Source organism: Platalea leucorodia, assembly GCF_965183815.1.
Source record: "Platalea leucorodia genome assembly, chromosome: Z".
Classification (NCBI taxonomy): domain Eukaryota; kingdom Metazoa; phylum Chordata; class Aves; order Pelecaniformes; family Threskiornithidae; genus Platalea; species Platalea leucorodia.
The window spans coordinates 88,467,798-88,494,732 of record NC_138858.1 but is presented as its reverse complement, the minus strand read 5'-3'; the positions used below and the strand labels follow the sequence as shown (position 1 = coordinate 88,494,732).

Genomic DNA, 26,935 nt, shown 5'->3' with positions numbered 1-26,935 from the left:
AGGCCTGTGTTATTTCACCGGGGCCATGCATGAAGGATTCCCATAGCAGGGAGCACCCGGCAGGTGTGCAAAGAGGCTGTTCTCTGCCCAGCACCCTTTAAAATCTCTCTCCTTTCTCCTCCCTGCGGCTCAGCTCTCTCCAAGCAGCAGGACCATGCTGGACGATGAGGATGGGATGAGCGAGAGGGGGCTCAGCAGCTCAAGGAGGAGATACGACGATGAGGAAGGTAGGCAAAACCTCGGGGATGCCCCAAATGGCAGTGGGGTCTTCCCTGCTGGCTGATGCACCAGATCTCCCGGTGCTAGGCTCAGCACATCCCACACACGACATGGGAAAAGCTCCTGTGAGTGCTTTAAGCCTGGTGGGAAGAAGTCAAATATCTCCCTGGCTTTTTTTTTTTTTTTCTTTTTTTTGCAAGTGAGAAACACCCAGATCTACTCTCTAAAGCTTTTTTCCCCACCCCTCCTCTAGATTACCACTCCATCTACATCGGGGTGCCGGTGCCCCGGGGCTACCGGAGGAAACGGCGTCGGCGAAGATCTGCCTCCAGCCGGGACAGGACAAGCGAGAGCGAGCGGCACTACGAGCGCCAGGATCGCTCCGACACCGACGACGGTGGCCACGGCTGCTACGAGAGCGGCAACGACAACGCCAGCAGGACCAGTGAGTCGCCCTCAGGCTTTCTGAAAAAGCAGGAGTAGTTTTGCAGTATCATTTAAGCCAGGATTAATTCACCCCTGTGCACCTAGCCACGTTGCTTTGTCCGGTGTTTGCATTTGGCACTGCTTTTCCCAATGCTTCCCACGTTTATTTTTCCCCGTGGATGTCTCTGAGCGCCAAGCACAGGGTGTGAAATGGGATTTGAGGCTTCTTAGGTGATGGGTGGGCTAAAAACAGGTTGCCCTTGCCCTTGGGAGGTTGCTAATGAGGAAATCGGGGTACAGCGGGGTCCCGGGGGTGCAGATATCCTCTAGGCATCACACCTTGTTCCCGACAGGCTTTTGCCCAGGGCTTTGCAAGGTCTCATTAAATCTCCTTGGTAAAGATTAACATTTTGTACAGCAAAGTAGCTGTCAATCTCTTGGGATTTTTTCTTTTTCCACCCCCCCTATAGAAATTTGCATTTGGGTTTATGTTGAGCAGACCACGTCACGGCTCAGCAGAGCGGGCAGGGGCTCAGCTTTGCTTTTCGCTACAGAGAGGAAAGTTTTCCAATTTTTTTTGCATGGGGAGAGGTTTTTGCTTTGCTTTGCTCGCAGCTCCTTCACATGCCTTTGGTGGCGGCGCGAGCAGGACCACGTCCCCTCCTTTCCACAGGCGGTAAATGCCACTGGGATATAACACTGGGCTGGTTTTGGGGGGAGGGCAAAGTCATTTTATGGAGGAAAAACACCCCCAAAAGCCTCAATTCTGCAGCAGCCCTGCTTTTCTCCAGGAAATCTGCCTCATTTGGATGTTTTTTCCCCCAAAAAATCTCTGCCCTGAGCTTGGAGGGGGTTTTCCCACCTCACTCCAAGTGGGAAACAAAAAACCCTCCACAAAATAACCCCAAACCTTTGATTTCTGTCCTCCCACCTCTCCCTCCCTCCCCTTTCTCGCTCACTCCATCCCGCTGCCACCCAAAGCGCTCACCTCTCCTACACGCATCCCGTTTGATTTGGTAACTTCCCGTCATGAGAGCTGAAGGGAGAGGAAAGTGCATTATATTCTCTATAATCTGCTCCTTAAGCCTTGGGAGTTTAACAAGCCTGAGTGGATAAAGGACGAAGTTTGGGGGTTTGGGTTTTTTTTTTTTTTTTTGTACCGTGCAGCGAAGGTTTGGTTTAGCCAGGAAGAAATGGGAGAAAAAATGGAAATTATTCCAGGTAGGTTATTTCCATCACTCTTTGGTGTCAGCGGCGGGGGGAGTGGGAAGGGAAGAAAGGCTCCATTTTTTTTTGGCTTTGCTTTCTTCTTGTAAAAGCAACTTGGGAGCCTGCGTGGGGTTGGGTTGAGCGCTCGCTCAGCGCACCGAGCTCCAAAGCTCACCCCAAAAATATAGCGGGGGCAGGGGGAACTTCCCAAGCAGTGGGAAAGCAGAAAAGATGATATTTGGAAGGAGAAACCCCCCGCATATCTGGGGATTTCTGGAACAGGACTGTAGCATCTAATCCCATGGGATGTGCACCTCAGTCTCCTCTTTTTTGGGGGGGGGAGGAGACCCTTCTGAGTCATGAAACCCCAGGGAAAGTCTGTCGCCAGTTCAGAAGGCCCACAACAGCAGATGGTTAATGTGCCGGAGCCTTAAATAAGGCTTAGTCCTGCAGCCCAGCCAGGTTGCAAACCCCAGGCGGCACCACGTTCCCCTGTCCCCCATTTTATCACCTTTTTTATTGTACCTAAGGCCAGAGAGGGGTTTTTGGAAGAGCATCGCTAGGCGAGGTTTTACTGCTGGATCAAAGTTGGGGTGTGAAGGGCTCTGTGCCCCTCAAATCAGTGCCGCTGGTGCCTCCTGTCTGATTACCCACAGAAACATAAGCTCCTGTGTATGTAAAATTATCCTATATTATCACCAGCGTTAACGCTGAGCTAATTATGTAGCTGTGGGCTCAATTCGGATCCACTGTGGCTGGTTTGGTGGAGGTTTGATGGGTGTAAAGCAGGAATTGCAGCTGCGAGTGTTTTCCCATTGTAAAAGGGAGGTATGGATCTGCTTTGAGCACCCGTTAAACTGTCTCCTGCAAGAAATAGGTGCCGATTTTGGGGTGGCTTTTTGGGTTTTGGCCAGTGTTGCTGCAGCAGTTTTGCGTTCCCTGGAGTTGCCAAGCCCTAGACGCTGCTATTCAGTATATCCTCCCAAGCGAATACCTGCTGCTTCCCGATATCAATTTAGGTGCTGGATCAAATTTCCAGGAGGAAAAAAAAAAGTCACCGAGAGCTGGGTTGTCAGCAGATGCCAGGCTGGGTGCTTTCCCAGGCACGAAAGGGTCCTCCAGGTGAATAAAACCCGTGAATTTTGGCTGCGTGGCAAAGCCCCGGCGCTGTTGGTTTAGCAACTGGCTTTTTGTTTGGGTCAGCGAGCAGCGGGGCGAGAGATGGGTTTGTTCCTTAAACTGGGTGAGAATGGGGGAAAAAAAGCTAAAAACACCCCAAAACACTCTTTATGTGAAAGATTTCCTTTATCTTTTGTGGTTTCCAGTGGTTAAAGTGTGTCACAGCCCTGATACCCCAAAACGAGTTGCTGGGGGAACCCTCTGGCAGGCCGAAGCAGGAGGGCCCCATTCTTAAGCACACAGCAGGGGGGAATTTGGGCAGATTTGGGAGCAGCAACTACCAAGTTGAGGATTTGCAAATCTCTAACCCCTCTGCCCTCGATCCTGCAAAATTGCAAATCCCCCTTTTTTTACAAATGCATCCGGAGATGCCACCCAAGATGGGTATTTCCAGCAAACTCCCTTTGCCGTCATCTGGATCGTTGCATTTACAGTGAATTTAGGGGTTTACAGGAAATATAAGGTTTGGGCTTCAGAGCAAAGCAGATGGCATGAGGCCAAGGGGGGTTGCCGGTATTGCACCAATTTCATCCCCTCTTACACGAACAGCTCTTAGGCTTAAAGAGCCTGAAGCTTTCCAGGCATGTAGCCCAGCTCTAAAATTAACAGGAATATTAATAATCATAATAACGAAGCTTATGGAAGTGGAAGGAGGACTTGACAACAGGGCTTTAGTCCTGGTGGTGGGGCTTAAAGGGCTTAAGTGGTTAAGCAGGCTCAGTCTAGAGTGCAAGGGACATCCTATTCTTTCACAGCCGCCGCGACCTGGGTTTTGTCTGCTTTGGTTGGAGGACAGGGCAATATTTCTACCTTTTCCTCTGCTCACGCACAGCAATTTAATTACTTGCTTTTTTGGGTACCTTATTACCCGACTTTCTTATTCCCAGGTTTGAGAACAGGGGGATTCTGATAACAAAGACATTTTCCAAACTGGATTAACTCCTGCTGTATTAGGGGGGCATAAGACCCAAGATTTTATTAAAAATACACCATTTTCGCAGAGCCTGGCTTAGGGCTGATTTTAACCTCTTGTTTGAATAAGGAGGCAACTGGGGAGTGGTCCCATCTGTGCCATGTCCGGGTTGTACCCAGCTGTTTGATTCCTCCCTGCAGCCAAAATTATGAGGCTTTGCTAGGAAAGCATGCAAAGATGGAGAGGGTTAAGGGAAAAGCCAGCCTGACTTTTTTTTGAGAGGAGAGGGCAGGTCTGTCACCCTCCCGTGGCCGCGGGGAATGCACCAAAGATGAAAAACCCTTTTCCCATCAGTCAGGAGGTTTGCAGGCAGGTGACGTGTTGCCGCTCCCCTTCCTAAAACACACCGTGGGGAGCAGAAGGCAATAGGTGCCCTCCCCAGCCTGGCAGGTTATTTGCAGCAAGAAGCTGGATTTTCCCTGCAGAAATGGTAAATTTGTATTACTCCCCTCAAATGATACACATTCCTCTCAGGGATCCAGTGGGAAAATGTGTGCCAAGCACTCATGCATCCCAATGCTCAGTGCTGGCGACAGTAAGGATGGGGATTCGGTTGCTGATGGCAGGCGGCTCTAACCTGACAAAAATAGGCTCCGTGGTAGGGAAAAATGTGGGATACTCCATGGAAACGGAGCACATAATACTGCTGGAGGGGGAACTTGACTATATCGGTGGCCACATTCCTTGATTCCCAGCCTGGACCTATATATTCCCCTCCTGGCTGCTAAACAGCCTCTGCTCATCCTTTCTACCAGCATCCTGTATCTCTTTGCACAGGGATTTTGGGACAGGATTACTTAGAGTTTCCCCACTCCTCGGTGTCTCTCACCTTAAACATTTTCCTCAAAACCTCCTTTTTTTACCGATGATCCTAAATAGCCCTACAGATCCCTCTTTACCTCCCCCCCCGCCCCAGGGCTGTCCATATGGGAATGGTGCAGGATCATCTCATCTCTGGCCGATGGTAAACCTCTTTTTTTGCTCCCCCGGCAGTGTCACCGGCTGCCGAACGCCTCCGCTACATCTTGGGGGAAGACGATGAGCCTCCCAACCCCACACTCTTCACAGAGATGGACACACTGCAGCACGATGGCGAGGAGATGGAGTGGAAAGAGTCGGCCAGGTGAGGGGGGGGAGATGCTTTGGGTTGAAAAATGTGTCAGGTGAAGATCCCCCCTTAAATATCCCCAGGTGGAAACGGGTTCAGGGAATGAGCATCATTCTTAATGAGGTTAAAAAAGCCATGTCCAAATTGGGGAAATGCAGAAAACACGGCGTTTTTGGGGTCTTTGCACAGCAGCTGCAGCCTGCCAAGGAGGAGGAGGAGGAGGAAGGGAGGAAGATTCCCTATCTTCTCCCACATCTCCCCAGGCTGGATCGACTGCAGAGCTGGGGCTTTTCCCATTCCCAGTTGCAGCATGAGAGCAAAGCCCTGCAGAAAGGGCTGGGGGTGTGTGAAAAAACATGCTGGGAAACTGGCAAATTAGAGCAGAGAGCTGGGAAATGGGAATAGGTGTCATAAAAAACGTTTTCCTAGGTCTATTTTCCCCCCACAGTTTTGCTGGCCAGGCCAAGAGTTAAACTTCTCCTACCTCTCAAGCAATAATAATAAAAACCCACCCACTACATCTTTAATAAAAGTATTAGAGGAGTTGCAAGTGGTGTTTGCTTTATTGAGTTAGGAGTTTATCCAAAGGAAAAATCTCAAATCCAAGTGGGATTTTCTCTTCCTAGCCTCATCTGTGTAAGGGCTAGTAGGGTTGGGCGTTTTTTGGGGGGGCTTTGGGAAAGGAGTCAGGGATGCCGATGGCATCCCAAGCCCTTTCCTTTCAGCAGCGCATGCAGGATTTCTGAGTCCAGGTGTGGGGGTTCACCCCAGGGATGGGGAAGAGAGTGGGATCAGGCACTGCAGGTGCTCATCCCTTCTCTTGGGATGGTTATTGGCATCACAAAAAATTTGGAAAGCTTTTAAGCATCCTCCTGATTGCCATCCCTGCTCAAAACACAGCAGCGCAGGGATGCTGTGGCTAAAATCCTTTATATTCCCCTGCCCAATTTTGCACAGGTCTGTATCTACTCATCGCTTCCCGCTCCCCAAAAAGCTCAGAAGGCAAAAAATCAGCACTTGCATTGGGATTTTTATCAGGGAGGGCCTGAGATGGAAGTTTCCAAATTCCCCCTGGGTGGATGGAGGTTTCTCAAGTCCCGGATTTCCGCTCTCCAGTGAGGAGCGGTTCAGCCTCTTTAGCCACAGGAGAGCAGCTCCTTGGTGGGAGCAGTGCTACCTGCGGCTAAATCCGCAATAAATGGAAATAAATGGAAATAAAGAAGCTGAGCACAGCAGGGAGATGGGGTTTTGCTGTAGCCTTGGCGAAAGCATCACAGGATGCCAGTGCCGGGGCAAAGGCGCTGCTGGAAACGTGCCTCAAGTCCCGCATGCCGCCCCAAGCTGCCACCCTGTGTGCGTGCTAACCTACTTTCGGCAAGAAAACGGGGCAAAAAAAGAAATGAAAAGTGACCTAATTGGCTTTGGGCGAGCACCGGTGGGGCTTAGCGGGTGCTACAGCGGGAAGCTTGAATTTCCTCTCAATAAAAGCAGCGTTGGTTGAAGGGCTGGAGAAACGGTTTCTGCAAAGAAATCAGGGTGGGGAGCTTTGGAGTGATGGGCACTAGGGCCAAATTTTATATTTTGGGATGCTCTGGGGTTTTGTGCCCAACACAGACCATTCCTGGCACTCCCAGATAATATTTTGGAGCTTTTTTAATAGGGACACCCAGGATTTTCTCTTTGCAGCAGCATTTTAATGCACCCCCCTGCAGCTGAAACAATCCCAGGCTCTCCCCACCCTTCCCCTGCAGTGTTTGGGAGCCATCAGCTATTTCCAAAAACCCTTCTTCTCCTACATCCTTTCTGTCTGTGCCCTCTGCAGCAGCAGGAGCCCAAATCCCAGTTGTACCAGTTAAAAGTTGTAAGGTTAAGCCCTGCAAAGACTAATCCACAGAGCCTGCAAACCTCCTGTAAAGGAAAAGCAGCTTTCTTCCCCAAATCGACGTCTTGCCGAGAGCTGTCTGCCCTCCCTGCAGCCTGAGCCCTGTTCCCGGGGAGCTGGGAGAAATGAGCCACCATTCCCAAATATTCTCTGAAGTCTTTGGTTTGTAAAATTAAGGAAAAACAAGGAGGCGGAAGGGCTGATTTCCAAGGGCCTGCAAACCCTCTTGTCTCCCACCATGGGAATGAAGCACCCAGGTTGAAGTCTGAGCCTTGCTAAGAAATTAAAAAGACATTTGCAATGCCCTGGGTTTTTGCTTTCCTGCATGCATGGCTGGTCCATGCGGGTGCAGATCCTGGCTGAGGCAAGGTCAGCTCCATGGGGAAACCTCCCAAATCTCGCAGGAGAAATTTAAGGAAGATGAAATCTGCAGGGTTCAGTTTGGTGGTGGAGCCGACAAGTTTTGCTCTGCTCTGCAACCATGCAAGCAACACTTTGTCTAATAACGTTACTTAATTTTTCCATTCCCATCCTTAATAACAAGCAAAAACTTTGCAGGATGAATTAATTCAGGCTTACAAAGCCTCCTGCAGAAGAAAAACGCCACAGGAAAAGCAATTCTCTTATTCTCTTCTTGTACACCATCCCCACTCTGTGCCCATCCCCATGGTTGCCGCTGTCGTTTCAGGTGGATAAAGTTTGAAGAAAAGGTGGAGGAAGGCGGGGAGAGGTGGAGCAAGCCCCACGTGTCCACGTTGTCTTTGCACAGCCTGTTTGAGCTACGGACATGTCTACAGACGGGAACGGTGCTCCTGGACTTAGATGGCTACTCTTTGCCCCAAATTATAGGTACGAGTCGGTGGGTACCAGTGGTTTCAGATGGATTTTTCCCCATGTGCTAGAGTTCTGGGAACAGATTTAAACACATTTACTTGCTACATGCAAATATAAATCAACTTGCATGGGAATAAGCAAAGACAGGAGTTGAGAGCCATCAGCTTGGTTCAGTAAGTGGTGTTGTCTTGAGCTTTTTGGGATGGTTTGCAGTGGGACAACCCACACACCTCTCGTTTGATGCTTGCAGATGATGTCATTGAGAAGCAGATTGAGGACGGTTTGCTCAAGCCGGAGCTGCGGGAGAAGATAAGCTACGTGCTCCTCAGGAAGCACCGTCACCAAACCAAGAAGCCAATCCACCGGTCCTTGGCCGACATCGGAAAGTCTGTCTCCTCCAACACAAGTGAGTCCTTGGGGTCCAACTTGCGCCTGGTTGCATCCTTGAGTCTTTGGTGAGCTAGCCTGGGGGGAGGAAGATCTCAGGAGAAGGAAAGGGGGAAACCCAGCCATTTGGGACACCCAACTATTTACTGCATTGAGAAAGACCCTAAAAGCTCTGCCACTGCTGGCTTTAAGGGTGGGGTGTCATCGGGAGCCAGAAGCCAAGGAGATGTCTGCTGAGATGGACAACGGCATTGTGTGATGGATAACAGTGTTGTGTGATGGACAAGAGCGTTGGCAGTTACTTGGCCAAGGGGCTTTCTGGCAGAGCAGCCTACAGACAAATCCAGTCTGCTCCATGGTTGAACCTGCCTATTTTTGAGCCATTATAAAAGGGGATTTGTTTGTTTTCACGCTAGATTATTTAATTAGGTTTAAACAGAGGTCATTTGGTGGAGCCCGGGATTTGCTGGGCTTCGGCTGCTCCCTGGGTAGACAGAAACGGCAGTGCCCAAGCTCAAAGTGCACATGGAAGAGGCCATCAATAAGCAATATTCCCACTCCCTGGGCATCCCCAGGTTTCAAAGCAGCCATCACCTGTGTCAGAGGACTAGATATTTGAGCTAACATTTGCCCAGAAGGCTTCAAAACAGAGCATGACTTGGAAATGTTGTGGTTACTCCCTGTAGATAGGAAAAATAGGGGGATCTTTTGTGTTTCTAGTTCCTTGCTGAGATGATGGCATTGCTTTGAGTTTGCAAGTAGGGACACCAAGGAAAAGATGGTCATTGGCAGGAGCAGAAGGGTCCCTCGCATTTCTTGTGCCAATGGCAACTCTGTGATATTGGAATAAATACCTCCGGCACATTAAACATAGAGTCATGCCCAGTGGGAATTTCATCATTGTTTTTAGTAGGTTTAAAAAAAAAAGATGAGGGTAGATGCTGTGGCTACAGCTGGTGTTTCATAGAGATGTAGAGCAGCTCAACAAAATTGGTCCAGATGTCTTTTCCCAAGGAAAACACAATTTTGGGAATTCAGGAGGTTTTCTGGGAAAATGCTGGGCTTAACACAGAAAACACGTAGGGGAAGTCTTTATAGCTAAGTAATTCAGTTTAAACATCTGAGATGAAAAATGGGACTCATCACCAGTTTAGGGAGAAGAAACATTCACGTGAAAGTTGGTGGTGGCCAACTATAAATAATAAAATAAATAAATAAATAATAAAATAAATTTTTAAGTAAGTATTGTGAAGTGTGAAGTTCATGGCAAATTTCAAGTGTAGGTTTCTTTGGAGAATTAACAGATTAAAAAGCCAAATAAAGTGTTGGGTCTTCCTAAGTAACAGAAATTGCACTTCTGAATCCATTTATAGCCTCAAAGAGAGCATTGCTGGAGTGTGGGGTGGTGCAGGCTCCTTGCATGAAGCCTCTGCAGGAGGGAGACTTGGGTTAAGGCAATTTATTCTTTGCTAACGGGAAAATTAGTATGGGTGGGATAAAAGTGCAAATGAGAGCGGGAGGGAAAAGTGAATTGCTGGTGTATCAGCACTGGAAGGGTCACCTCTGTGCCGAGCAGCTGATTTTCAGCCCAGCCTCTCACCTTCAGCATCACCCAATGGTTCTCCATGGCACCTGCATCTCCTCTAATGGCTCTTTTCCCCCAGCCCGCAGCCCCATCCGGAGCCCGGCCGCCGGTGCTGCCTTCCACCGCTCCACCGAGGACCTGCGGATGCGGCAGAGCGCCAGCTACGGCCGCCTGCGTAAGCCAGGGAGGGCGGTGGGGGGGGGTTGAAATGGCCCTAAAAGAAGCAGGGGAAAAAAAAAATCAAGTTGCAATATGAGAGCAGGCGATTGCAATTACAAAGGTATCCCACCACAGCCATAAATGAGGTGTGGTTTGTGTAACCACAGGGTGACTGATATCAGAAAACCTCATATCCTTGGGGTTTCATCCTATTGCACCCGGTTTGCAAGCCCAGCTATAATAAATAATTTTTTTTTTTTTAATTTGCGCTGAAGTCCTTTCACTATGTTTTCTCCTTGCACATGGGGCTGAAATTGGGCTGTGCATCACGGGGCGGTTTTCTCACCTTCTCTCTCTTCCCCATCAGGTCATGCTCAGAGTCGAAGCATGAATGACATCTCAGACACACCGAGCACCGACCAGGTATTTGTCCCCAAAATCATTAGTATGATGCTGCGGGGAGCATCTCTGATGTGACCCACGATGGGGCAGGGGCTCTGTGGTTGTTAAGGTCCATGTGAGCCTTGTGCGGCTTTGCTCGGTCAATAACCACACAAATTCCTAATTAGGGAAATTAATACACATATTGATCCCTGCTAAGTCATGGGGAAGCTGTCCCAGAAATAATACCTGTGCTTGCAAGTTGAACGCAGAATTAGGGACATGCGAGGATGCTGATGTAGCTTGAGATCCTTAGGGTGGAGAAAAAAATTCCTTAAAATCTTCAGGTAGGAAAGGAAAGGTGCTTGGAAGACTGCAGGGATCCTAAAAGAGCCTTTGCGTGGCTGGGTAAGGGCAGGTTGCAGGGGGTAAACACCAACCAAGCACTTGGGTCTGCAAATGTGAATACAGCTCTCGAGATAATGGTCTGTAAATGCAGAGGTGGATTCCATTTTTCCCTCCGTTTGCACCATGATGGATGTGGGTTTCTTAAACCAAAGCTCAGCCAAGAGTCCTTTGGGGGCTTTCCCCACCCTGGTTTGCTTTGCATGGGAGAGCTGGGAAGGAGGTCCGGCTGCTCGGGTAGTTGGTGGGCAGATCTCTGCTTGGTGATGGGATGGATCAGCAGCGTTTTGGGCCGTTCTTTTGCTAGATGTCCCGTCCCAGCCTGGCATTGAGGCTATTTAGCTGGGAACGGTTGATGCATTATATGGGCTTTGCTTTGTTTCTGTTTGTGCGTGATTTCAGCATAAACCTAAGGGAAAACTAAATGCTTAACGCAGGTTTGTAGGAGACAGTACGATATAACAGCTTGCTTTTCCCCAGGGATGTCCTTGCTGGGCTTACCTGGGGTGAAGCAATTTAGGGGGAAGTGAAGGATGGAAATTCATGGGAGCCATGGGACAGGGATGCCACGATATCAGGGAGGCAGAAGGTTTCCAGGGCACTTTCCTAAGTTAGAGCCGCAATAAAGCAAGCCAACTGCCCACTAACGAACCCCAAATATCAGCCTCCAGCAGTGGTGTGCAGAGGGTTAATCCCAAAATATGCAAAGCATTTAGGTTTAATCGCCCTATTAGGCCCACTACAAAGGGACTTTTTAAGTGTTACACGAAGCTTAGTGGTCACTGTTAACTCCTGCTCTTGCTTATTCCAAGCTGCATTGGAGAAGTTGCTTTATTATTATTATTTTTTTTTTCCATTTGGGTTTAAAAGATTAGAAAGGGGAGAGCTTGCTGCCTGGCTCACATGCCTCCCCTCATGCTGGCATATAGATTATAATAACACCCTGCCTGGGTTGGTATTGAACCCTTTTAGACTAATAATGAAAGAGCTGCAGGGGAGAAGAGACCCGGGGAATAAATCCATGAACGAGGTTTCCTACTTCCATTATTTGTTCCTGCTCCGAGGATGAGACTGTGGGGAAATGAGCTACAAAAACATCCCTCATGCATGGCGCCAAGAGGTGTTTCTGCATTATATAGGGTCTTGGGGAGCCCAGGACTGCAGGGCTGCAAATACACTTGCAAAAATGCATGCTGGCTTGCTCCAGGATCCATGTTTTTTGGCTCAGATTTTCTGCAGGAGGATTGCACGGGATTTTCCTTGCGTAGACAGCAGCTAAGCACCTTTTGCAAACCGCCCAGTTGCACGTAGCGTTAGGGACCCCTAAGGGTGTGGTTTCAAGTTAATCTCCGGCTCAGTGATGGTTTGGTGTAATGAAGAAATTCAGGTTTATGAATTCTTGCTGGTTTATTCTTGGATATGGCTCTTGAATCCCCACCTCTGGGAGTCCTGGGACTGCCAGAGATGAAGAGTTTTGAGCCTGTGGCTTCAGCTTTTGCATTCAAGGTGTGGAAAAGAGGGGGGAAAAGCCAAATTTTGGCAACTACTCCCTTCCCCACCCTCATCTTACCAACAGCTGAAGAACAAGTTCATCAAGAAGATACCCAAAGATGCAGAGGCCTCCAACGTGCTGGTGGGAGAAGTGGAGTTCCTCGAGAAGCCCTTCGTGGCTTTTGTGCGCCTCCTCCAGGCAACAATGCTGGGAGGGGTGACAGAGGTGCCCGTCCCCACCAGGTGAGCGAGTTTGAAGCACCAAGTGGTCTCACAACACGGATGCTGGTGGTCCGAAGTTGCCAACACAGCACCTTTCCCTTCCCAGGTTCCTCTTTATTCTCCTTGGTCCCACGGGAAAAGCCAAATCCTACAACGAGATTGGCAGAGCCATTGCGACCCTCATGGTAGATGATGTGAGTAGATGCAACACGTGGCCCTTGCCAGGAAGCCCCTTGTTCAGAGCCAAGAAAAAAAAGCAATTTTCATCCTATCGCCCAAACAAATGAGCTTTAAAATCCCGTAACAACATGGGACATGTGTGTGCTGGACTCTGTTCCCAGGCTGACACCTCTCCTCTCTTGACCCCCAGCTCTTCAGCGATGTTGCCTACAAAGCCCGGGACAGAGAAGACCTGATCGCTGGCATAGATGAGTTTCTGGATGAAGTCATTGTCCTGCCACCCGGCGAGTGGGACCCCAACATTAGAATTGAGCCACCCAAAAAAGTGCCCTCGGCTGATAAGAGGTAGGTGGGAGACGTGGGGCTGGTCCCAGCACTGTGGCCATCCCCATCTCTCCTGTTTTGGAGATGCTGGAGGAGGACAGCAGCTTTGCTTGCCTTCATCCCTAGAAATCATCTCTGCAAATTTTCCAGAAATGCTGCTTTTTCAGCAGTTTTTGCCCCCAGAATAGCTCAGAGCCATTTCCACTCTGCAAAATCTGCATTACCCCCCTGGGCTGAGCAAATCTCGCTCTTGATCTTTCCAAATTTGCCCCAAAACCCAAGCTCTAGTGCAAGCAGAGAGCTACACCATGGTGTTGGTCGTGGTCCCTGCATCAGGACCAGCTTGGTAGGGCAGGCGCCGTGGTTGACACCGGTGACTCTCTCCTGCAGGAAATCAGTTTTCTCACTGAATGAAGTGGGGCAGATGAACGGCATGGCCGGTGGGGCAGGCGCTGGTGGCAGTGGAGGAGGCAGTGACGATGGCGAGATGCCTGAAGTTCACGAAATTGGGGAAGAGCTTGCATGGACCGGCAGGTGAGCAACCACCCCACCAACCAAAAAACTTCGGAAGGTGCCAGCACCTACTGGCATCTCCTGCTGGCTCACCCCGTGGTCTCCTGGGGCACGGAGGGTGAAATCCTTTTGGGCACAGGCTTTTGCGCAGCACCGTATCTATTCTGTTGGAAGGCACATGCATCTGGGCTTTGGTGGTGTCTCCCCAGGTTTTGCGGTGGCCTCTATTTGGATATCAAGAGGAAGCTGCCCTGGTTCCCAAGTGACTTCTATGAAGGCTTTCATATCCAGTCCATCTCTGCCATCTTGTTCATCTACCTGGGCTGCATCACCAACGCCATCACATTCGGGGGCTTGCTTGGGGACGCTACGGAAAATTACCAGGTTGAGTCCAAGGAGGGGGGTCACTTTGGCTTGGGGACAGCAAGCAGGGATGGGATGGGACGGGATGGGCTTTAACCCACCTTGTGCCATGCCAAGCTTTAATGCTGAGGATGGAGATTCATTGCCAAGCAGCACTGGCAGTCCTGAAATACCTGCAGGATGGGAAAACCCATTTCAATGGCAATGCCAGGAGCAAGGGCACATGGTCCCAACCATCCTATATGGGTCCAAGCAGAGGTCCTTAATTCCCATCTCCATCCAGGGCGTCCACGGGGATGTAACGTGGCGCAGCATCACCATAACGCTGGATTTGATCCATCCCCAGGGTGTCATGGAGAGCTTCCTTGGCACAGCGATGGCAGGCTCCATGTTTTGCCTCTTCGCTGGGCAGCCACTCATCATCCTCAGCAGCACCGGCCCCATCCTAATCTTCGAGAAGCTGCTCTTCGACTTCAGCAAGTAGGTGCTGGGAGATCCCAGGGGGGAACCAGGACCCATCCGTACCGGGGTGGGAGCTGCCCTCCAGTACACAGCGTGCTCTCACAGGGCTGCTTTTGCCTTGTCCCCACTTTCAGAGGCAACGGCATCGACTACATGGAGTTTCGCCTCTGGATCGGCTTGCACTCTGCCCTACAGTGCCTTATCCTGGTGGCCACCGATGCCAGCTTCATTATAAAGTACATCACCCGCTTCACGGAGGAAGGCTTCTCCACCCTCATCAGCTTCATCTTTATCTATGACGCCATCAAGAAGATGATTGGAGCTTTTAAGTACTACCCCATCAATTCAGACTTCAAGCCGGACTATGTGACCATGTACAAGTGCGAGTGCATCGCTCCCGACCCAGGTGAGTACACATCTTTTTCGGTGCCGGATGGGGAAGATGAAGGGGATGGGGAGGGTCCCGCCACAGATAAATCCCACTGGATCATTGGCTGAGGACATGGAAGGAGACAGCTACCCAGTCAGCGTGGGGTGGAGAGACCTCGTCCTCCTCCTCTGAGGGTGATTTTGGGCAAGATGGAAGTACAGCCTTGTCCCCCATGGATGAGCACGTCGGTGCTTGCCAGGACACGGCGAACAGTGCCGGAGAGTCGGGGCCTTACCCTCAGCAGCCAGACCTGGATGGATAAAAAGAAAATATGAAAAAAAAAAAAAATTTAGATCACTAATTCCAGCCTGCTGCCAATGGAAACTTATTCTCCAGAAAATACACCGGAGGGGTTTTGTCCTCTCCAGTGTCCAGGACACTCTGGGATGCCCCAGTTGGGTGTGGAAACCTCTTTGGTTTTCGTTTTTTTTTTCTCCTCTTTCTTACTCCTTTTCAAAAAAGAGAGGCTGTCGGGCTCTGAGCAGACCGTCTTTTGATGGCTCCCCTGGTTTTGCTCTTGGATAGACGTACACGATGATCCCTGGTCGGAATCGTGCAGCTCAGATGCTCCCGCAGCCACCTGGAAGGGAGCGGAGATCTTCAGTTTGGGCTAATGCCAGTGACCGCCTGCTCTCAGATGGGCTGAATTTATTTAAAAAGTCTAAATGCTAACAATTTTGGGGAGTATCAGCTGCAGATAGAGGAGGCAGAGAGGTGTGATGGTGAAGCTCTCCCCAGAAATACAAGCATCCAAGACCTGCCATGCAACGTGTTCCTAATACGTCTGTCACTGCAAGAAGAGATCTTACCTGCTGCAAAGGAAATAACATTTATTGGGTTTAATTTTGTATTTTTCCTTGATTTGTATTTATCAACCACCTGCTGAGTGATCTGATCCCGTTGGATTTTGAAAGCCCTGCGTGCAGTGGGGAGCACCCACAAGCGGCACAATCATTTCCAAACCAAAACCGTCCCAAATCTGACCTGCAGAAAAGCGAAGCCTGATGCCCAATGCAAGCCCCAGGGGGCTGAAATATCCCAAACAGGACCATGACCACCTCCATCCACCCGTGTGTGCAGACATCTGCCCGGCAGCACCCACCGCCACGGCTTAATGTGCGAGGAAGACGAAGCCTCTAGTCTCCAGGGAGGTCTCCCCCTTTTCCAAGCCCCCATCCTGAGCAAACCCTGGGCAGCCGAGAGGCATTTGCACCCCAAAAACCTTAAGCCTCTTTGCAACCCAGCCCCACTCCTTGCCCTCGCAGCCCCAGGCACCCAAGGCAGCGGTGTCCACGTTGGATTTACCATTCCTCTAGATATTGAGAAATTATGTTTATTCCCCCCTACATCCTTTTTTTTAATCTTTTTTTTTTATTAGTTCTGATTTTTGATTATTATAACTGATTTGTACCATATTTGTCTCTGCTGCACACATCAATTTGGGCTGATTTCAATCTCAAGTGAGTATCGCCTTCTAAATATTAAAACTATTTTAATATTTGATACTCTTCCCCCGTGGGGGTTTTGTTGTTATTTTTTTCCATGTATTTTACTTTTCTTTCTGCTCTGATAAAAGGGTTTATGTAGAGCCCTTAGGGGTCCTCTCTTAAAATACCATCAGTGGTATGCTACCCTTTAACTTGTAGAAATCACAAATAAGGCTGGTTTCTGGAAAAAATAAAAGGTTATAGAGGAAAAATAATAAAAATAATGTTTTTAATACTGGGTTTGCCAGCGCCATTTCTGGGAGACCTGTTTTGGCAGCCCTCGAGATCTCTGCTTCTAACCCAGCAATCGCTTCTCCTTCATTAATCCTCGGTGCCGGGGATGGAGGCGGCAGGTTGGGGCAGCTAAAATTCCCACTTGGCGCAGAAAGAGGATGGACCGGAGGGAAGAGGGGGGGCAGAGCGGTCCTGGACCCTGCTTAGGGCCACCCATAAATAACGCGGGTGCTCCTGAAGCCATGGAGCTGCATCGCGCGAAGAGCTGAGCAGAGCTGCTTTTTGCCCTGGAGGAGAAGATGCCAGGGGCTAGAAAGGATGTTTTTTGTTTTTTTTGCAGTGAGACACCAAAACACCCCTAAACTATAAAAAAAAAAAAAAAAGAAAAACAACAAAAAGCAACCCCCAAAAAAGCAATTTGGGCATGATTGTGTGCCGCCTCTCCAAAAATAACAGGCCGCTTTTTCAGTCTTCTACCCCCGTGGTTTTAATACACGGGTGTTGGGGTGCTCGACCCCACTGCTGGCTTCCCCGGGAAGCTCCTAAAATTTCTAGGAGCTGGGAAGCTCCTAAAAATACCTCCCCATGCTCTCCAGCAGCACGTGGGATTAATAAGGGAGAAGTCTCTGTGGTGTTAGAAATGGGGGGTTTTCTCCCCAAATCCTGGTCCGCCCTCGGGATGCTGATCCCCACACGGCTCTCAGAGGATGTGCTCGACCCTGCGTTTGCTTTTACACCAGCCGGGCTCAGCTGTGCCTCTCCGGGTGAAGCCCGGCTGCTTTTAATACCAAAACCTCGATATTAGCCAAAAACCTCAATAACAAATTCCTTTCCCACAGCCAACGTGACCTTGTTTGATGCTTCAGCTCCAGTGGCACCAAACACCACTAACGTTTCTCTGGTAAGCCGGTTTGCTCATCCTGATGGGAAATTTGGGACAAGGGAGGGCAAATCCCAGGGACTTTTGCATCCAGAAAGCAAAGTGCGCCGACTCAGAGCGAGGGAAACATGGGATTTGCAGATTTGGGTTCATGTTTGGGATCAGTGGCACCAAATCCATGCTTTTTTGCCCAAATTTATAGCAGCTCCAGGGCTTTCCCATGGTTATGGGGCTCCTGGTGGCAGCAGCCCTGAGAAATACCCCTTTGCTTGCATGCTGCAATTACTTAAACTGCTAATTTTGCTTTTTTTGGTGAGGAAATACCCCTTTCCTTGCACACTGCAGTTCCTTAAAATACTAATTTTGCATTTTTTGACCAGGAAATACCCCTTTCCTTGCACGCTGCAATTGATAAAAGTGCTAATTTTGCTTTTTTCGTCTGGGAAATACCCTTTTTCTTGCATGCTGCAATTGTTAAAAGGCTAATTTTGCTTTTTTGGGGGGGGTTTCTCCCCAGTACAATGCTATTAACCTAACAGCTCTGGACTGGACTCAGCTGAGTAAGAAGGAGTGTCTCAAATACGGTGGCAGCTTAGTGGGGAAATCCTGTAAATTCGTGCCCGACCTGGCCCTTATGTCCTTCATCCTCTTCTTTGGGACCTACTCCATGACCTTGACCCTGAAAAAATTCAAATTCAGCCGCTATTTCCCCACCAAGGTAAGGAAAATAAATCTATATTTCTAGGAGGTGTTGGTAGCAATTAGGAGAATCCTCCCCAAGCTTTTAGCCGCTGATTTGGCTCTTGCATGCTGAATAACCCATTGCCTTGTGATGCAAAGGGGAAAAAAATCTGCATTTTGTGGTTTATGCCCATGTTACCTGTGGGTGAGCAGAGCTGGAAAGCCCCAGGGAAGGATGCCGAAGTGGGAGCAAACCTCTCCATCCCATTAATTGACCTCTCCATCCCATTAATTACCCTTTCCACCTCCATTTCCCCATCTTGCCTCCAGGTCAGGGCTTTCATTGCTGATTTTTCCAATGTCTTCTCCATCCTGATCTTCTGCGGAGTGGATGCCTGTTTTGGACTGGACACCCCTAAGCTCCATATCCCCAGTATCATCAAGGTTCGGCCGCACCGGGGGAGGACCCCTCACTTCTTCGCCCGTGCTCTCTTTCCAGCTCCTCATTGGTTTTTGGGGAAAACCATGGCTCCTGCGATGTCCAGGCACCTTCTTAAAAGCTACTTTGTCTTTTCTGCGGGAATATTCTAATTCTGTGACTTTCTTTCCTTCTTTTTTTTTGTTGTTTTTTCCCCCTTTTCTCTTTTCTCGCTCCTGGCAGCTGCGTAAACTTATTAGTGATTTCTCTATCTTTATGTCCATACTAATGTTTGTGGGGCTGGATGTGCTTTTCGGACTCAACACCCCAAAGCTCCAAGTGCCTACTGATTTTAAGGTAAAAAAAAAAGCAATAAAATCCCTTTCCAGAAGCGTTGCCAAAAATTTCTCTTCCCCCCATCCAGGGCATTGCTCTTGGTGACATGGGGAGTCCCAATAAACATCTGGGGAAAATGTCGGGTTGAGGCATGTGGGTGCTGGGAGTGGTTTGGGTACCGATGCGTGGTGGTGGGATTCAGGGATGGATATGGGGTAGGATGATGCTTGGATGAAATGGGGTTCAGGGGTGATATGGGACTTCCAAAAATGTCAGCGTTTGGGTTTTTTCCCCATCTCTGACCCATGCCCAGGCTCGGCTGCAGTGTCCAAACCCCCTCTCTTCCCCCCCAGCCCACCCGTGTGGACCGAGGGTGGTTCGTGTTTCCCTTCGGGAAGAACCCGTGGTGGGTTTACCTGGCGAGTGCCCTGCCCGCCCTCCTCGTCACCATCCTCATCTTCATGGACCAGCAGATCACGGCCGTCATCGTCAACAGGAAGGAGCACAAGCTGCGGGTGAGCCGGGACTCATCCCATGCTCGGAGGCACAGCATCGCGTTGGGTACCACCTGCATCTCTGCGAGCACCCACTTTTGGGGTGCAGATCGGGTGCTGCTGCAACACGCAGGGGGGTTTGCCCAAGCTCAGCACGTTGTGCAAAGCAGGGGCTCGCCCTTTTCTTTGCAAGGTGTATTTTTGGGGTGGCAAAGCCTCTAGGGTGTTAAATTCACCCAATGCTGTGGGTAGCATGGTGCAGCGGGGTGATGCGGGGTGCGCTGCAGCACTGCAGGGTGCAGCAAGGTGATGCAGGGTGCACTGTGGGGGATTCAGGGTGCAGTGTGGCAATGTGGGGTGCATCAGGGTGAGGCAGTGTGCATGAGAGCAATGCAGGGTGCTTCAGGGGGATGCAGGGTGCACCATGGCAATGCAGGGTGCACTATGGCAATGATGTGGAGTGCATCAGCGCAACGTGGGGTGCACTGCAGCAGTGATGGGTGATGCGGGGTGCGCTGTGGGTGATGCAGAGTGTACCATAGCAAAGTGGGGTGCTTCAGGATGATATGGGCTGATGCAGAATGATGTTGGGTGCACTGTGGCAATATGGGGTGCATGAGGATGATACGGGGTGCATGAGGATGATACAGGGTGCTTCAGGATGATGTGGGGTGATGCATGGTATATCATGGCAAAGTGGGGTTCACCACGGTGATGCAGGGTGCTTCAGGATGATGTGGGGTGATGCAGGGTGCAGCAGGGCAATGCAGGGTGCTCTGTGGCAATACAGGGTGATGCAGGGTGCACCATAGCCACATGGGATGCATGAAGGCGATGCATCGTGCTTCAGGGTGATGCAGGGTGCACCATGGCAGCGCAGGATGCTTCAGGGGGTGCATCAGGGGGTTGCAGGGTGTGTCCCTGGAGAAACACTGCCTTGCTGGGGTCTGGGTTGAATATAGGAACAGCTTCAGGAGCCATGTTGCCCCCCCTGATCCTCCTGGGTGCTGTGTTACAGAAAGCAGCAGGCTACCACCTGGACCTGTTCTGGGTGGGCATCCTCATGGCCGTCTGCTCCTTCATGGGGCTGCCCTGGTACGTGGCGGCCACCGTCATCTCCATCGCCCACATCGACAGCTTGAAGATGGAGACAGAGACCAGCGCCCCGGGGGAGCAGCCCCAATTCCTGGGCGTCAGGTGAGAAAGGCTCGGCCGCACTTTACCTCAGGGTGGGGAATCCAGACACAGCAGCATGTGCAGCCAGCACGGCCTCATCCTGCTTCTCTCACCGTTCCAGGGAGCAGAGAGTGACGGGCATCATCGTCTTTGTGCTGACGGGGATTTCCGTCTTCCTGGCCCCTATCCTGAAGGTAAAAAATTCCTGTTCCCCCATCCCTGCTCCCTCCCTGCAGATATCTGGGGACTTGGGAAGAAAAAGCGGGATTTCTCCCCCTCCATGGCCCCCAGTGTTGGTCCCCGTCCCCAGGAATGAGCTGCCACCTTCCTTGGGGTAAGCGCTGTGTTTTTTCCATGTCCCCAGTACATCCCCATGCCGGTGCTGTATGGCGTCTTTCTGTACATGGGCGTCGCGTCACTGAACGGCATCCAGGTAAGAGCTCCTCCTCCTCCTCTTCCTCCTCCTTAATGGCCATGGAGGGGTCCTACGCCAGGGCAAAAAGGGGGATTTTGACCCCAAAATCTGTATGCATCCAACATTTCCAGCTGCATGGGACAACAGATAACCAAAACCCTCTGAGAAACATCAAAAAGCTCCAAATTCCCGATTCTGGGGACTAAAAGAGGGTATATCTGGGCAGCCTGGGAGCCTGGGGAATGGGGCCAAGGGCTAACACCAGCTTTCATCCCACCGCAGTTTTGGGACCGCTGCAAGCTCTTCCTCATGCCAGCCAAGCACCAACCTGACTACGTCTTCCTCCGGCACGTGCCATTGCGTCGCATCCACCTCTTCACGCTGGTGCAGATTGTCTGCCTGGCTGTCCTCTGGATCCTCAAATCCACCGTGGCTGCCATCATCTTCCCCGTCATGGTAAGGCCATCCCCTGGGCTGCTATTGCAGCCTCGTTTAGAAAATTTTTTTGAGATTTAAGGAAATTTTGGCTTGGTCCCGTGGTGGTCCCCAGGTCTTGGGATGAGAGATGCTCTTGCAGATCCCACTCTTGCATCTCTCCCCTCCTAGATTTTAGCACTGATCCTGGTGAGGCGGCTGCTGGATTTTGTCTTCTCCCAACATGACCTGGCCTGGATTGACAACATCATCCCCGAGAAGGAGAAGAAGAAGGAGGATGACAAGAAGAAGAAGAAAAAAGGCAACAAAGGAGATAGCAGCAGCGATGAGGAGGTGGGTGCAGGGGGTGGGGGCTCCCATGGACGGCGGGGGCATCCTGGACTGGCTGGGGAGGGAAAGGTCCCACCGAAACCTCCAGGTCGGTGGGTTTGGGATGAAGGTCTTTGATTCGTGGAGGGGTTTCACTGTGTATATAGGACTGGCTGATTGAGGGGCTTTAAGTGATGCTTAGGGGCTGGCCGCAGGCTCCAGGGGATGCTCAAAGTGTCCAGAAAGCTGGAAAATCGTGGCAAAAATGAAATCCTTAGGGAAAAGAGCGAAAATCCCATGGCTAAGTGTACAGCACCCATAGTATGGTGGCAAAGCATCATCAACCCATGCAACCTCTTGCTGCAGACCCTTCCCTGGGCAGAAGGGCTGAGAGTTTATTTGGGAAGAGGAAGGCAAAGCCTCCTCCTCCTCTTTGTGCACCCACCTCTGGAGGTTTTGGGTTCCTTTGGGTGCTTCAGGTGGTCTCGGAGTCCACCCAGGTGCTGCCTTCACCAAATTTCCCCACTTTCTTCCCCAGTTCCCACCTCCCTCAGTCATTAAGATCCCCATGGAGCCCCTGCCATCACAGCCCCGAAATGGGGCTCCCCATTGCCTCAGCCGTAAGTAAAGAGCTCAGGAGCTTCTCTCGCACTCCCTACCGCTTCCTAACCCCCCCGCAACGGGATCCGCTTGGCCACCAATGGCACTAACCCCGCTAAAAGACGCAGCCTGGATCCGATCTGCTAAAGCCTGGAGGAGGGTTTGCTGTATTTAAAGCAGGTTTGAGAGGATGCAGCAGGCTTGGTGCTGCTAATAATTTTGTATTCCAGGTGGCTGGGAAGCCAGGACTCTCCTGGGTCTCCCCCCTGAGCTGATGCTGATGAGGATTTTTAAAATATATATATATATTTGGAAAGGTTTTGAGCCCCCAGAAGTGGGGGATGCAGAGCTTGTGGCGGCACTATCCCGGCTGCAAAAAAGCAGATGTGTTCAGCTTGGCTCAACCTTCCGCCTGAAACATCATACATAACCTGGTGCAAAGCCAGCCATGACCAAAAAAATTCAGAATAAATCTGTGGGAGTTTATTTCAGGTCGGCACCAGGTTGCATCATGATGCCAGCAAGTTGTGACATGATAATTCATTGACTCTGTCCTCAAGCTGCTGCTAGCAGGGGCTGGTGGGGCCTTTCTCTTTTTCTGATCACCCCCAAAATCAGCATTTCTTGGGAGCTTTTCTCCTCCTCCCACTGTCCGGAGGATGCTGGACCCAGTAGCAGGTTGGAGGCGGGAGATGAGTATTTTTGGGGGGGGGGGCTCCTTCCTCACTCGGGAAGTGTTTCACCCCTGTGTCCCCCCAGGAAAGAGGTCCTCCACCTGGAGCTTTGCGTTCTGATTCCTCCCCGAATGGTTCAGACATGGATCGCAGGTAAACGGCACCGAAGGGACTCCCCCACTTGCTCCCCCATCCCCAGGGGACCCGCACCTGCCGTGGGAAACATTTTTGGGGTCACCAGTTGATGCTCCCAGTTAGGCATCACTCGCTCGAGCTAGTTGCCATCATCCTCAGGCATTTCTGAAATATCTGAGTATATTTTCGCAGCATCCCTCTGTATTTTGGGTGCTTTTGTTCCCTGGTGCTCACTATCGGGTTGTTGGGAGCGCAGCTGCGTGGGATGACACATCCTGAGCCTGGCACGAGAGGATAGCAATAAAAATGCCTCTGGGTAACAGCCACAGGGATTTTTAGGACTGGGATGTACATCTGAATCCTGAAAGCTTGGGATTATTCTCCACCTGCAGCTGCAAATTCTGCAGATTGACCATAGTAACAGCAAAAATATCATATTTTTATGAATTTTTACTGGCGGTAGCATCATCTGGAGCCCTTTGCTGGGGGTGCTGGGGTGGTTTTGGGGTGTGGGTACCCATGCCCTGGTGCTCACTTCCCTGTCTCCTCCTCCTCAGTATTACACTTCACCTGAAGATTTCGTGCCCATCGTCTCCCGCATTTAACTACTCCCGAAACCCTATCTGCGCCGTGCCCCAGGTGAAGATAGAGATGGAGTCGGACTACGAGGACACCGACACCGAAAAACCACCTCGGGACATGGGCAGTGAGACCACGCTATAGTCCTGCGCAGTGCTTCCTCTGCAATTTATATATATATATAGATATTTAGATATTCATATATATATATAAAGCAAATTGGGCTTATTTTTCTATGTGAGACAGAGGAGACTGGTGGCCCCCGGGGTCCATTGCTCCGGTAGTTTTTAGCATCATGAGTTCAACGCGTTGTTGAATTTTCTCCCTTTCTGCCAGGCGAAGGCGTCGCCACTGGTGGCGAAATGGGGCTGAAAAGGCGGAATTGGCGATTTTGGCCTCCGCGCGCCCCGGAGCCACTGCTGGGCTGGAGAAGCTGAAGGTGGCTGGGGCTGTGGGAGCAGCCAGGCTGCTGAGGGGGCTGATGGGGAAGGGGACTGTGCAGGGCTGATGCTTTCGAGGGGGATTTTTGGGATGGGGAGGAGGTTTGCACGGCTGAGAAGGAAGGGGGAGCGTGTGTCCCTCCTCCTCAATCCCTGAAGTCACAACGCGGCTCTCAGCGAGTCTTGTTTCGTGAAGGGGATGGTGCATTGGGCTTTGTGTTGGCTGGCAGGAGGATGCCGGTCCAAGCCACGGCAACGGGAGTCCCTTCTCGTGGTGCGGCATCCCTGGCGTGGTGGCGGGAATGCGGGAGGGACCCGCCGGCCATGGAGGGACCCGGCTCAGCGTGCCCTGGGGTGGATGTGCAGGGGGGGACGAGGGGGCATGGCAGGGTTGTAAAGGAGCCGGTGTCCTGGAGTGAAGGAAGGGAAGGAGGAAGAGCAGCTCTGGTTTAAGGGCAACAGCAGCTGGGCTGCGGCAGGAGAGCAGAGCAGGGAATGGGGCCTTGGTTTCCACAGGGCATCGGGAATGGGTTCTGCAGGCAGCAGGGCACAGTTTCTACTGGGGAATGCGAATGGTTGCTGCAGCAAAGCCCTTTGGTCGCCCGTCCCCATGTCCTCACCCGCAGCTCTCCCAGGGCCACCCCTGGCCTCGGGGTTGGTAACAGCCCTATGTCTCCCTCCAGATGGGAGCCAGATGTGCCTGAGCTATTACCTCGCTGGAGGAGCCTGCTCTGACTCCCCAGCCCCTGTGCAGGGGGCTTTGCACCAGTTAACTCCTCGATCCTGTTATTCGTATGTGGTTTAACAGCAAGTGGCTCGTAACGGGGAGGGGAGAGCGACCCTGTCCCCCGCCACGTACCCACCCGTGCTTTCAGGCTCGCACCCAGCAGCTCCCCGCTTGGTCTCCGTCAGCATTTTGGCTCTGCAAAGGGCTCTTCGCACCTGCAGCTGCCTTTGGGTCCCGAGGGAAAGGAAGGGAAGGGAGCAGGTCAGGAGCCAGTGTTGGGCACCGGGCTTGGTTTGGCTCTGCCCAGCTCTCACCACCTTTATTTCCAGCAGCACCAGGGCAGTGATGACGCTTTTAAAGGGTTTTTTTCCTTCCACAGGCTAAGCCCAGCTGTGGTTTAGGAACACTACTCTGAAGCAACCCTCTCAGCAACCCTGTTTCTTTTACTCATTTTTGCTAGATGGATTCTTTTTTTTTTTTTTCTCTTATTTCAAGCCTCACAGAGCCCCAACCCTTCCCCTGAGCAGAAACAGCCTACCTGATATTTATACCAGCCATATGGGGATTTCTGGGACACCAGTTAAATATTGCAACTGGTCTGAGCCTTTGCATGGGACAGACCTCAATTCTCTGTAAATAGTTGAGTCCAACAGAAAGACTTGAATGCAGTTTCCTATTTATAGCAATTTTTTCTGGTTCAAGTACACTTCCTGGGGAAACGTGGTGAGAAAAATAACACAGTGTTACTCCCGTCACCACTTAAGCAAGAGCCACGTAGCTTGATGTTAACATTAAGAACTATTTCAACTTGAACGCATTGTGTCTATTTTGTAGCGTTTTGTACCAATCTCCTGTGTGGTAGCCAAAGTGTGGTACAAGTAGGCTTATGATTTTAATCAAACAGGTTAACTTGCTTTATCCAGTACGTCAGCTCTACTACACATCACCCCCGGAAAGGCTTTGTGAACTCTGGTAATGTTTGATGAAGTAGAGCTGAAGCCACTCTAGCATCCAGCTTGTTTTGACTAAATTTGTCAACTTTGCAAGGTTCACTTTTTGTATATGAAAACAGGGGAGCGCCTCAGATTTGCCACCTCCATTACAGTACCACTTTAGCCATTTTGTATTTATCGGTGATACAACCCAATAAACCTGGTTTCAATGAGTCTCAGCTCTTAGTGTGTTTCTGGTGCAGAGCCCTTGAACCTCAGCTTTCCTACTCCCTTGTTCAGTGTTTTTATAAGCACTCTCCCCTCCAGGAGAGGGCCATGAATGTGGGGTCAGCCCTTTAGCATCACAACAAACCTTTCCTGCTCCCAGAAAGGTGGGATCACTCTTTCCAGGGAATACATGAAGAGGAAAGAATCCAAGACTTACCTCACTGCCCACAAACAATACTGCATTTAAGTTTTTCCACCCTGCCCGAGGCATCGCAACCTCAGGTAAGGTTAATGCTCAATGGATAATTAGAGCTTGCAAACAAACTTGTTAGAGGACTAAGTTGATGCTGTCATGGTGATGTAGTTAGGAAACAGTCAGGAAGCTGAACAGGTTTTGCTCAGGCATGAAAGTAAGAGACCATTTTACCTCTAGGCTGAGTTGGTGAGGCGTGTAGCAGTTGCGTCTTAGCTAAACTCAGCAAAAAAGCCAGGTCTAACTGCTCTGCAGGGGCAAGACGGAGCTCATGTCACAACTGCTTTAAAAACTGTTGCTGGGGCAGCTCTCCTCTCTGTGGAAAGTGGAAAAAAACTCAATAACAATTCTAGGACAACAAGTAAGGATTTTTTTTCTGCTTCTCATACTTTATTTAGAGTTAGCCTGTATTATTCACTAAGTATTTGCACGCTTTACAATACAGTCCAGGAAATCCCCAGTGTGCCCAATGTAGACACCAACAACCAACCCCCCTCCCCACCATTGTTCTTTGGTTAGAAAAAAAGGCTTTTAAAAAAGTCACCATCCAAATAGCAAAAAAACAACGTAGCTGCACACTAGAAGTACATGTTACAACAGATCCACCACTGCCCAGGGCCCCGGACAGGCTGAGAACAGACATATGGCTTTTTTTTTTTTCAAGTAACTGCTACAGAAGAGCTTAACTCACACTAAGCATCCAGCGCTGAGTAGAAGACTTCAGCACAAGTCAAACGCAAGCAGTCCGGGCAGACTGTGAGAACAGAACC

General features: G+C 50.5%; 1 protein-coding gene across 1 annotated transcript; it reads left to right on the top strand.

The window, feature by feature from the left end:
- Positions 1 to 5,004: 5,004 nt before the first annotated feature.
- On the top strand, positions 5,005 to 23,729 carry LOC309602669 (electrogenic sodium bicarbonate cotransporter 4-like; the record flags this gene model as incomplete). The annotated part of the gene is made up of 23 exons (XM_082336433.1): positions 5,005 to 5,129; positions 7,685 to 7,845; positions 8,081 to 8,236; positions 9,882 to 9,977; positions 10,329 to 10,384; positions 12,324 to 12,481; positions 12,567 to 12,654; positions 12,831 to 12,985; positions 13,355 to 13,498; positions 13,687 to 13,861; positions 14,187 to 14,320; positions 14,437 to 14,708; positions 17,293 to 17,354; positions 17,851 to 18,051; positions 18,345 to 18,458; positions 19,122 to 19,283; positions 20,281 to 20,459; positions 20,560 to 20,632; positions 20,803 to 20,871; positions 21,136 to 21,309; positions 21,460 to 21,621; positions 22,957 to 23,024; positions 23,564 to 23,729. The coding sequence occupies exons 1-23, from the start codon at positions 5,077 to 5,079 to the stop codon at positions 23,727 to 23,729; spliced, it is 3,078 nt and encodes a 1,025-aa protein (XP_082192559.1). The 5' UTR covers positions 5,005 to 5,076.
- Positions 23,730 to 26,935: the final 3,206 nt, after the last annotated feature.